General features: G+C 50.0%; 1 protein-coding gene across 4 annotated transcripts in view; it reads right to left on the bottom strand.

Moving 5' to 3' along the window:
• exd (PBX homeobox extradenticle) overlaps window positions 1–12,085 on the bottom strand; it is a 70,796-nt gene that overhangs the window by 28,608 nt on the left and 30,103 nt on the right. For all 4 annotated transcript variants that reach the window (XM_033466131.2, XM_033466130.2, XM_033466127.2 and 1 more), the window contains exon 3: window positions 851–1,104. In XM_033466131.2, coding sequence (XP_033322022.1) covers window positions 851–1,104 — 254 coding nt within the window. The remainder of the gene's footprint in view (window positions 1–850; window positions 1,105–12,085) is intronic.

The following is a 12,085-nucleotide window of genomic DNA, read 5'->3' as shown; positions in this document are numbered from 1 at the left end:
TGATTTGGTATTTACGCACGGCCGCCGCGTTTGTTTCCCAAGTACGCGGAAGAGCGAGGGGAGGGGTTTGGGCGCGTTGAAAAGAACGATGCTTTTACCGCTGATAAGTGAGTCGCGGCTGCGGCGGCGTCCAATGGAGGGGGGAGGGGGAGGATGGTGCACCGTTGCACCAGGCTTTTTGTTTCAATCGCGCGCGCATATTAATGAGCGGGTAATTGAATGCGCCGGACGTTGAATTTCCGCGATGAAAACAACGAAACCGTGCATGCAAAGCAGCCTGGGACCGGGGGGCCAGGTATGTATAGTATAGCTTCCGCTGATCGATAACAGCCGCGGATAACGATTCGTAACGATCCCGACGATCTCCGAGACTTTTTCGGATTGAACTGCCGTCGCACCGGCGGGGAAATCGCGATTTTCCCGGCGTCAGCGGGAACCGCGCGGGCAGGGCCGCGTTCGGAATTTCGTCGGGTTTCCACGCGGCAAACACAATAGCCCGCGGGGAGCCCGGCCGCGTTAAAGAGATACGCGGGGCCAGCTGTACGGCGCGACACGCGAGATTTTACTTAGCGCCAGGTCGGTTCATTAGCACGCAAATCGGCCAACCGAGAGACGAGCGCTCTCGGAACCGCGGACCTAAACTGGTCTCTTATCGGACCGCCTCGAGGCGGCCAAAACGAGGAAAAAAAATGTCTAGAGAAGAGGAGGAAAGAGAGAAAGAAAGAGAGAGAGAGCACGCCGTATGCGGAAACCGCCTCTTCGATTCGATTACCGGCCACCGTTCGGGATCGTTTCCCCTCGTTTTCGACCATGATTCTTCGAAGGGATCGAAATTCCGGGATCTCTCTACCTGTTCGTATTTCTCCAGTTCCTGGTGGTAGATCTGTCTGATCTGCGCGAGCTTCGCCCTGTAGTCGGAATGCTCGATCGCGTTGTCAGGTTGTCCAGGTGGTCCAGCTGCGGCAGCCGCAGAAGCGGACGCAGCCGCTCCCGCACCGCCGCCCTTCTCCGGACCGGCTACACCTTCTGCGATCAACATGTTGTCCAACCTCATTAACTGCGGATCTGGCGGCTCCTCTTCCTGAGTGTTCCTTAACGACAGCACTGTAACCAGAAATCACGGGCTACGTTAGCTTCCGAGTCCAGTGGATACTCGAACATTATCGCCGGGGGACCTTCGCTCGAATCGCTCGGCGATCTTAAGAACTACCCTAGAACTACCCTAAACGTGACTAATGTGTATTGTTTCGGAACAGTGACGAGATTTAATTCGTCCGAATTTCCTGCGATTTTTATTGTAATGTATGATTGAACGAAGAAGTTCGTGCAAAAATATCTGACAGAAACGTTTTTATCAGCAATTGTAAAAGAAAAAATCGGAAACCAGACGTTTCGACTGATTTGAGAGTTCTAGCGTTAAAGAGGTACTGTATCTTGAGAGAACAGTCTATTGTAATGTTTGTAACGCTGCAAGACAACATTGATTCGCATTTGCCAGTTCTGTGAGAATCGGCTGGTCTTTCGATGCACAGAGTTGCTCGTTCAAAGTGCAGTCTCGAAGACCATTCAAAGGGTTAAACCGATGCAATTTTAAATATTAGATTGACTTACATGTCTGTAAATATTAGACTGTTTCGGATTAATTTAGGTACATGTGAAACGTGGTTAAGTTATGGGATATATTATTTTGCATGTTAAATCTATTAAGCACTGATTGGTACACGTAGTTCAATAAAAACGACAAGATTGTATTTATTCAAATCTTGCAAGTTTCATATTACAATGTACGCTTTGATCAATTTATTCAACTATTTGAAAATAGTCGAATACATTTGTTCAATCTAATGTTAAATCCTGTGACTGCAAATGGTTTATCGGACAGTCTCAAAACATGGTAGAAAACACCCTCCCAAAAACTTCTATTAACATGTAGATAATAGATGAAGACTTTCAGAAGTTATATTTGCACAATTTGGCAAATCGTGCATATTTTATGCATCTTATCGTGCATATTAAAACCGATACTGCAGAAAGTTCCTCAACAATGCAATATCATTTCCGATCACCGGACAAATTGTTCCGAGCGATAAACTTCGGTAAAATATTCCTTAAGAATTATGATTAAAGTGCGGACGATCGAAGCCCCCTTTAACAAAGACATCGAAAATCGCGGTGGCAACTTTTCGCGCGGCGACCGCGACGGAAAAAAGGGTTTAGGGGTCGAGGCTCGAGAAAGTCGCGTCGTTTACCGATCGTAAAAGAATCAATTTTGCTTCGGCGTACCCTCCCGGATCAGCATCCCCGGTCCAGGACCCTTTCGCTTTGTCTTAAGGGCCGATGCACGCAGTGGTTTGGCGCGCGGGGGTGCTTTCCACGTCGGTGTAACAGTGGTTTTATTGTAGTTTTACGGCGTATGATGGAGCTGGACGACCCATAAAACCGCAGACACGCCGAGAGGGGTCTCCCGGTTTCTTTCTTCCTCCCCGTTTCCGCGGGCCTGCGTGACAGTTGCCCGAGGAGAATAGGACGCGACACCCCCGTCTTCGACAGTTTTCACCCTCCTCGCGCGTAGAAAACCAACACGTGCACGCGCGCGGCCGAGCGCGAGGCGGCGCGAGAAACGCGGGAGGACCCGAGAGAGCAAACTGCCGCGAGATATGCTTCCTGCGGGATCGGCGATTATTCTTCCGCCGATTTCGTGGAAGAGACGAGAACGGAGAGGAGGACGAGGAAAAGGGGGGACGGTTCGCTACAACGAGGAGAGAAAAAAAAGCCGAAGGAACGAGACTCGCATTCGCGGAATGAATTGAAGCGACCGTTAAAAGCCTCGTCGGCTTCTAACGCGGGGCTGTTTGTTAAATGGGCCGACATCGTGCTCGAAACCCGCACGCATCCCTCGGCTGAGATTTTAGCGTTGAATTAATTAAGCCCGCGGTTATTCGAGCCGTAATTTAAATTCGTTAGAACTTTTCTCCGACGAGGGGGGAAAAAAGTCTCCGGAGAGACGCGGCGGAAAGTTCGCCGGGATCCGCGGGACCGTGAAACGAATGCGCGGAACTAATGCATTTATACGAAGTGTAACAATTAGGGTCGCGGAGAAGGGGTTCCCGGCCACCCCGGGGGACCGAGCCGGAAGGGTGAAGACTACGAGCCGATCGCTGGGGAACCGTTTCTTCGAGCAAGACACGCGCTAACGCTGTCAGTGCGCCCGTACCACTCGCGAATCTCTCGCGAAACTTTCCGCAGATTCCCAGGGTAACTGGATTCAACGTCTCTCCTACTGCATAGGGAGGGAGGGCGGGGGGTGGCCACTTCAGAAATTTCGCGATGGAAATTCCGAATAATTCAGCCGGGTTTTAAGAAAGACGCAGACTTCTCGCGGAACTTTCGAACTCGCGTCGTTTACGTTTCTTCGGTTGTAACACGCCTTTGCAATTATTATTCTCGAATTTCCATAGACTTCGCGGACCTTTGTGCACGATGAAAATTGTCCGAGTCTGTTGTGAGAAGCAACGGTGAACTGAAAGTGTGTACATACTTCCTTTCAACCCTTCGTCTGCGGCGTGCTGCAAGTTCAAGCTACAAGGCGTTTCGCAACGCGAAATACGCACGATAATTTTCGTAAATGGCTGCAATAATTCGCGGTCACAAATTGTGCTGCAGTGAAAGTAAAAATTTCAGTGAGAACAAGACAGAGCGTCGACATGTTTGTACGTGTTCATAGTCGAAACTCGATTGTTTTAGTTCGATAAAAGACCGAGATATCGTGCACCGATCAAAATTCTTTAGCATATAAAACAAGATACAGGATTTAAGAAAAGCATAGAAACAATGAAACTGAAAGGAAGACGAAGAAAGGAGTGGGAAATCTCAAATTTGTTAATGACAGTACAGAAAAAATGAAAGAACTACTCTAAAGAGAATGAGGAAAAAAATATAAAAATAGTAATAAGGAAAATGAATATTATGGCGTTTATTACAATGAGGAATACGAAGATCCACGAAATGGAGACTGGATCATGCGTTATAAATCGAATTTGTGAGCACACGAAAATTGTAATCATAGTAAAAGCACATTTAGAGGCTTTCTGCGCAAGTTCTGCGGTAAATAGATTCGATTATCGACTTGTTCGAGATTTCAATTCAATATTGTTATTATTGTTATTATTGTTCGGGATTACAATTTATAGTAAATTTATTAGCAATTTTACCAACACTGATTATTGCAGTTTATAAACGAATCGTTTAAATAGAATTATAAACGCTAAATAAACTCGTTTCCTTTCACTCGAATCCCTGGTTAGCTGTTCGCAATTAGTCCACTCCCCCCACCCCACTACGTCTTCAGCAAAGGATTGACAATTTGTCGCAATTCCGCACTCGACCGGGTCATTTCGGACGCACGAAACCGCCAGTCGACCGACCAGCGTCATAAAGAACTCGCGAACGCCGGCGTTGCTCTCGCGACCGTGCGGCGGCGAACGTGCTAAATAATCGGCACTGGAGCGAACCGTGAGGTGAGGGTTAACAGCCGTGGGGTGTGTATCGTTAAAAGTTCGGGGGAGGGGGGAGGGGGCGCGAAGTTCGCCGGATAATTAAAAATGAAAGAGCCCGGCGCGCGTCGTTCGGCCGTGAAATAAAACGTACGTTTACGGCGATGCCGGCCGGAAGAAGTTGTTCCATTGAAAGTTAAAGGCCCGTGAGCCATCCACGGTACTTTCGTTTATTCGTTCGGGGGATCGTCGCGAGACTATGAGGCCATGGAGAGCGTTGCCGGTGGGGGTGGACGGGGCGCGGGGTGGATGCGCCGGGGAACCGAAAACCGATTCGACGGGGGTTGGGTCCGCGAGGTCGCGTGCCCGCGGAATGAAGCTCTCGAAATTATTTTCGGGTATCGAGCGGAAGAAAGTAATCGGGGGTGGCTTACGGGCAATAATCTGGCCATTAAGGGGTAAGGGGAGGCCCTTGGAACCGTGTCGCTGAGGCACAGGGTCTGCTAACCTCCTGGGGGGGTCCTTACAAGCACGTAAACTCAGTTTTACTAGCAGTTAACATTTTACGACTGAGACGGTCTGCTGGCTCTGTACATTCTAGCGCTCTCTCTCTCTCTCTCTCTCTCGCTCCTCGTCCGTGTTGCACGAACGGCGCTACGAGGCTCTCTCCTTCCTGTTTCCCTCTTTCTCTCCACCGTCGGCCGGCTTCCTGTCGGCCGAGCCGCGCGTATCCGTCACAACGCTCGGCTCCCGCGTGAAACACCGGCTATACGAATGTATACGAGCCGCGGCGACAACGTAACGCTCGTCGTTTTCGAGGGTCGTTAACGGGCGAAACTGCGTTAATATGACACCCCGTTGAAGATCAAGCTAATTGCACGACTAATTCGCTCCGGCTGCCCCCCACTCGATGCCGCTCTCCATGCAGGAAGCCAGAATTTCCGCCGTAAGGACGATCAACCCCCGCACTTTCACGGCACCAATTCCCGCGCGGAACAATATTTGGGGCCCTTTAATGGCCAGTTTTACATGTTTACCGTAAATCAATGTTCTCGTCGGGCTCTCTGCGGGATGAATGTTTCAATACTGTCCGGCGAAGGTTTTACTCGCACTACGCCCACCAGATGTACAGATCTACATACATGTATGCAGTAATGTCTCCCTAATTGACGCTCAGATTACGCGCAAAAATGGATAATTTGGGAAGAGGAGGTACGATTATTCGAGCCTTGCAGCTCGTTTTCATAGTTGTTGACAATTCGTGACTATAAAAATGAAATGCAAGAATCGAGAATAATCGTATCTCCTCTCCTTAAATTGTCCATTTTTGTGGACAATCAAAATTAGGGAGACATTACTGTATGTATAGTTCTGCCGTATGGATTGCAATGAATTCTGCGGTAACGCAGTTTGTTCGTTTCGTGCTGCATCGAAACCGTGTGAAACGGAACGTGTTAAACAATGCGAATTGCTCGAAGAAATTCTCGAAATAAATTGTGATATTCGAGGATACTGTATTTTGGAAGACCGTGTTATGCTGATGGAAAAAATCGTGTTGGAATATGAAGCTACAGAAGGATTGGGGGAGTAAAGAATTTTGTAACGACCCTCACTGGTGGATGAATTTATACTGTTGCAGATTTCTTCTCGCCGAAGTTGCCGAAGCGAGCGGGAAGTAGATCGTAGGAACGTTCGTCTCCGCGGCAATTTAATCAAACGGTAACCGGGGCTGCTTTAAAAAGCAGCTTGGAAAAACAGCTTACCGCATCGGCCGTGTCCCGACGATGAATATTCCTGTTTGCGAGAAGTTTCGCTGACGCAACCCGGCGTCTAACTCCGGCTTTCATCGATCTAAAAACGCGAATTTGCATGAAGATACTCGTCGGAGGTTCCGGTTGTACGCTGGCTGGAAATGGAGGTTCTCGCGATCAAAAACCATGACCAGCTCGGTTAACCTGAACCGATAAATTAGATTGCCCGAATCGAGTCGGGGGGGTTGGCAGGCCGATCCCGAAAGCTGCGCGGGTTTCGCGGGCAGGGCTGGCAGAGGGGGAGGAGGGGGGAGGAGCACGGTGCGAAGAGAAAATCGAAAATCCCTGGTCGAAACAACCCTTGGAATAATTTAGATTCGCGGGTCGGGTGCTGCTGGGGGAGGGGTGCAGGGGCGGTGGTATGGCAACAGAGCGGCGGCGGTGGAGCGTCGCTGGTGTGTATTGATCTAAACGGGAACCCGTGAAAGCAATTAAGATAAGGCACGGTAACAAAGGGTTGTCGGCTGCTACCCGCTTTTCACCGTAGGAAAACAGAAAGAGAGGACCGAACGGGGGAGGGGGAGGAGGAGGAGGAGGAGGAGGAGGAATAGAAAGAGCCACGGACCGGATGGAGGCAGATACGCGTTGCGACAACCAGGCGGAGCATCACCGCGGGGCTGAAAACCGTATCGAGCGCGTTTGCCACGCGACTTAAGGGGTTCTCTCTGGTACCGACCACTCGGAAAATTGATTTTTTTCCCTTTGCTTTGATCCACGCAGTCCTAGAAACATCTTGCCACTATGTTCTACGAGGAAACCCCGAAATTAGCCGAGTTTTGCCAGAGAACCGAGCGAGCATTGTGCGTGAAATCATTTTAGATGTGTCTGGAGATCAATTTTAAGTTCGAATATGGTATGGAAGATGTGTCGTACACCATGGGAAAGACGAACTCTTTTAGTCTCCTTAACAATATTTCGATTTGATTTAACCGTGTATCATCGAGAGAAGAAATATTTCTAGTGTTATTAGAGTTAACCTAGTCTTAGTAGGGTTAATTGACTAATTCGACTGTTCTCCAGCTATGGTTGCAACAGCGTTTCCTATTCCGTTAGCTTGATTGGAAAATATTCAAGTATTTCCAACACGTTCAATTAATATCGTGCGGGCCAAAGAGAAAATCCCAGAAAGAAAACATAGTTATCAGAGCCTTCTAACACATCTAGAAATTCTGTTATAAGAGCCTCGACATTGGAAATAACGAAGCAACAATCTTAAAGTTTTTTAATCTTTTCACTGTTTCCTGTTTCACTTATACAATTTTTGTATAAACGGATGAAATCCACAATCTAGTCACTAGTATACGATTTAGTAACATGCTTCGAATTTATGATAACTCGTAACATTAGTCTTAATGTTTTAGCGATTGTATAGCTTTCCGACAGCCCGTATAATAAAAAATCGGATCAAATCATCTGAATCTTCGATGAAATACGTACGCTTTAAAGATCCGCAACCTAGTACAGTGGCAAACAATGATGCAGCATTTCTAGAAAAAATGCCCGAAGGCTCAGCAGCGAGCAATACTCGAGTTACGTCCGCGGATCATCGATTTCACGGATCGTGATCAACCCGAAAATTTCGGCACCAGGTAGAGCTGACCCAAATCGAAGATCCTCTCGAGGCGGGGTCCATAGGAATCGATTCCTAAAATCCATTCAATTTTGTTCCGTCTCGCTCTCGCACCCTCGAGATTCCACGGTAGCAATGCTCGCGGACCAGGTCCAGCTGCGGAGGGGGATGGCAGGGGGTTGCCGAAGAAAGGAGGAGGACGGGAAGGTAGCGGGTAAAAGCTGGCAGACCTCTGGCAAGCAGGCAGGCAGGCAGGCAGGCAAGCAGCGGGAATGGCTGCTCTTTTAATTCGAGGGTGAATCCTGTCGGCGGATCGGAGGGGTTGCTCTCTCTCTCTCTCTTTCTCTGGAGGAGGGGGTGCAAAAGGGAGGAAGACGGCCGAGCGTTACCCCTGGGATCTGATATCGACACCGAGAGCCGTAAGAATATCCGGGCCTCCTCTGATTTACGAAAGAAATCGAGACGAGCTGTTCCGTGTTGTTGATATCGTGTTTCGCACGGCCGCGATACGACGACGACGGTTCCGCTCGAGCGCGAGGTATCGTCGCGTGTCAGACGCGATCTCGTGTTTCTGGCTCCAGGGGAAAAAATGGAATCCTGCGAAAGGCGATCGCCCCTCAGAGTCCTCCGTGCAGTTTCGGGGATCCTCCGGGATCGCGGCGATGTCGTTTCGCTGGTGGCCGGCGCGCAGAAACGCGGCGAAAAACGAATGCAAATGCGGCCGGGGCCGAAAACCGGTTTTTTAAATTTCTGCGCGACCGGCCGCCGCGTCACGTTCGCTCCGCGATACGCAATCTCGAATTGCCCGACGTAATCCGCGGAAAAACGAGCAACGCCGAAATAGAAAGAGAAAGAGAGAGAGAGAGAGAGAGAGAGGGGGGGGGGGGGGAGAGGGAGGAAGGGAGAAAGAGAGTAATAAAATATTCATTTTAATCCGACGGGGTTGCACGCGACGCGACGCGGCCGCGAGAAATATCGGCGAGCTCGAACATCTTCGGGACAATAATAACATCTCGGACGTCGTAGACGACCCGTTGCGCCGCGCTTCCGGTTCTGCTCCCCGGAGCCAGAACTTCGCGATTTCTTTCGCGCTTTGGCAATTCCCGGCTTCCGTTTCCCGAAAGGAATCCTGCGCGAACGGTTTCTCGCTGTGCTCCATGTTTTTCCAGCCCCGGCAGAGAAATCCCTCTCCCCTCCGTTCCCCTCGCCGTTACCCCGCAGGCGTCGTTTCCTCTTCGAGTTCCGCGCGTCGAATTCGCTCGACCATATCTTCGGCGCGCCTCTACCCGCTCGCTTTTATTATTTTCTTCCTTCCCTCGAGCGACTTCCGGCGCGAACGGGTGCTCGAATCTCTCCGCCATGCGGCTTTCCCAACAATCGTAAATCAAAAGCCCGGGAACAAGACCGAACGAAAGGTGCGAGAGCAAACCCGCGTACCGGGTGTCCGCAATGGCCGTCGAAGGCCGTACGAACAAAAAAAAATCCACCGACACTCCTACCCGCATTGTGCGCGAATTCCCGCGCGTTGATCCCTCTTTACGTAAATCTGCGGAAATTTCTCTTTGTGTGTAGGCCCTGCGTTCGAAGGGCCTCGAAAACATTTTTTGTTAGGCGCACGGTAAACTTTCCCTAATTGTCCGCTCAGCTTGGACATAAAAATGGACAATTTGAGAATAGGAGGTACGATTCGTCGAGCCTCGCGGCTCGTTTTTACAGTTGCCGATTGTTAACAAATACAAGAACGAGCCGCGAGGCTGGAATAATTGTACCTCCTCTTCCCAAATTGTCTATTTTTGTTATCAAGCTGAGGGAAAGAAGGGAAAAGTTACTGTATGTTCCGGCCGAATCGCGGACCGCGGGTCAACGCACGTTCGACTTTCGATGTACGCCGTCTCGCCGTTTTTGTCGAATAAACGGCGAGGCGGCAAGACAATAACACGATCGACGTGCGTTGGCCCGACCGTCAAACGCTCGCCTCGGCCTAATGTATACGTGCAGTGTTTTTGCCTTAGGAGGCAATGACCGGCCTTCGACACCTGACGATGCGTCTCCTTGAGCATCGGCCAGGTGTCTAAATATACTGCCGCAAATGTGATAACGGCGAGATTCTCCAAGATATCGTTATCGCTTATAGTCAAGTTTAATTTAGCGCCCCTTGCGCCTATACGAAGCCGTGCTTCAATTTTATACTTCTTTCGAAGCCGTGCTTCAAATCATACGTCGAACGGAGCCGTGCTCCAAAAGTTGTAAACCAAAGGACTGTGGAGTCCGAATCAATAAATCGCGTGTCGTCTCCTCACGAATTCCGGCGCTTTAATTTTGTGCCGTGCGCAACACTGTACATGGGTGACGACGATCTTCAATTTAGCGCCCTGGGTTAGTTAGATTTTACCTTCTGCTATTTTACAAATTATTTGTATCGATCTTAGTGGTCTCATCACACCGGACTGTTAACCTGTCGCCTAATAGAGCCTTGATTCATCGATTAACCAAAGTCGTAATTATCAGGCATTTTTTTTATTTACTAACACCGTACATTTATATCCTCCTTTCGAACTTGCATTTACGCTTAGGATTCAATTTTAAGTGTTTAGATGGATTTTAAGTTCATCGATAGTATCAATTACTACGATAATTCCCTGATGAAAGCAAAATTCAGGGGATTGTATTTCACGAGAATCACGAGAACACGTTGCATAGAAAATATGTTCCAAGTTATTTCCTCTGGAACCTCGGTCATCCGTCCGACCTCGATTTATCCGGGCTGTTCGCGCCCGTTTAAGCCGACCAGATTGTTCTGGAAGCAATGGAAATTTCAACGGAATCGTTTAAAATATTTGACGAACATCGAATTCGCAAGATCCCTATCGCCCGGAAACCCGAAGAACAGCGACCGCCGAAAGATTCGCGTCGTTAGGAATAGACGATCGCGTAGAGTTGCAAGAATTTGACGAGGGTAGCCGTCAGACGATCCCCGCAGAGCGAGGCCGATCCAGCAGCTGCAAAGAGGAGCATCTCTCGAGCCGCGGAGACCGGGGTACCCTCGGTGGTGTCTGGGTACATCCGTTGCCTCCGGTTTCTCGTTACCGGGGCGGAACGATTTTAATTAAGACATAAATTTTTTCGCCCGACTGCGCTTTTTTTTCAGCCAGCCAGCCCCGTGTGTCTCCCGTTACACCGTGTCCCGCGAAACCGAGAAAAATACCGTATCGCCGCGAAGAAAAGGACAACAAAGAGACAGCGGTGTGGGCGCGACGGTGGTGGGAGATCCGTGGAGGAGAGAGCGCGTCCCCCCTCCTAGGCGTCGTGTCGCGTCGCGACGCGCGTCGGTTGCGGAAGAAAAGAGGGTGGAAGAGCGCGTCGTCGGTGGCCGTGGGGGTCGAATAAAATTTTACGGCCGCGAAATCGTCCAATAATTGTTACGGCTCGCTTTGATCGCGTAAAACACGTCGTAAATGTCGAAAGGGACGACCCCCTGGCCGACAGGAATTACTCTTAACCCCCTTACGGGGTATTATGCCGCATTACCGGCGGTGCTGCGTTTGCGTCTGCACGCTTCCGCTGTCTCCGAACCATCCCCCCCGTCATGTCCCTTTCGCCGTCCGTTCCCGTCTCTCGTCCCCCCGTCTCGAACCCTACGAAATCTTATCCTTCGACTCGGCGTGACAGTTCCGCCATATCCGCACCCCATAAAGTCACCGAAAGGAGCCATAGCTTTCGGGCATCCTGCGGCGAGACCCGTCTAATGCGCCCCCCTCCCCCCCGAATCTCGATTAAGCGTTAACCGACTGTCGTAAAAGCGACACGACCGGTCCAGGATTACATCTGTTTCGTCCACGACGGGTCTCCGCGTGCAACGCGTCGCCCAGATTCGCAGATGCACCTGACGGCCGGGGAATGGTGCGCGAGATGCAGTGGAAAATTAGCATCGAGCCGCGATTCGCCTACGGATCTTCGACACCAGCGAAACTCTCAGTCGCTGATGCTTCGAAAAATACAGTGACGAACTGCGAGATTCGACCTGAGAGAGAGAGAGAGAGAGAGAGAGAGAGAGAGAGAGAGAGAAGAGACTCGCTGAGAAGAGGTTCCGAGAGATCGGGCCAAGTTTCCGGAAAGGTCAGCGATCGGCCCGTAAACTGCAAGCTGGACGCGCTTCGTTGGTCCCTGTTTTCCGAGTCTCTCTTTCCAAAGAAAAGAGAGAGAGAGAGAGA

The sequence above is a fragment of the Megalopta genalis genome, chromosome 1 (assembly GCF_051020955.1).
Source record: "Megalopta genalis isolate 19385.01 chromosome 1, iyMegGena1_principal, whole genome shotgun sequence".
In the NCBI taxonomy this organism is placed as follows: domain Eukaryota; kingdom Metazoa; phylum Arthropoda; class Insecta; order Hymenoptera; family Halictidae; genus Megalopta; species Megalopta genalis.
Note: the sequence above shows the minus strand (reverse complement) of the source record. Positions and strands in the feature narration are given on the sequence as shown.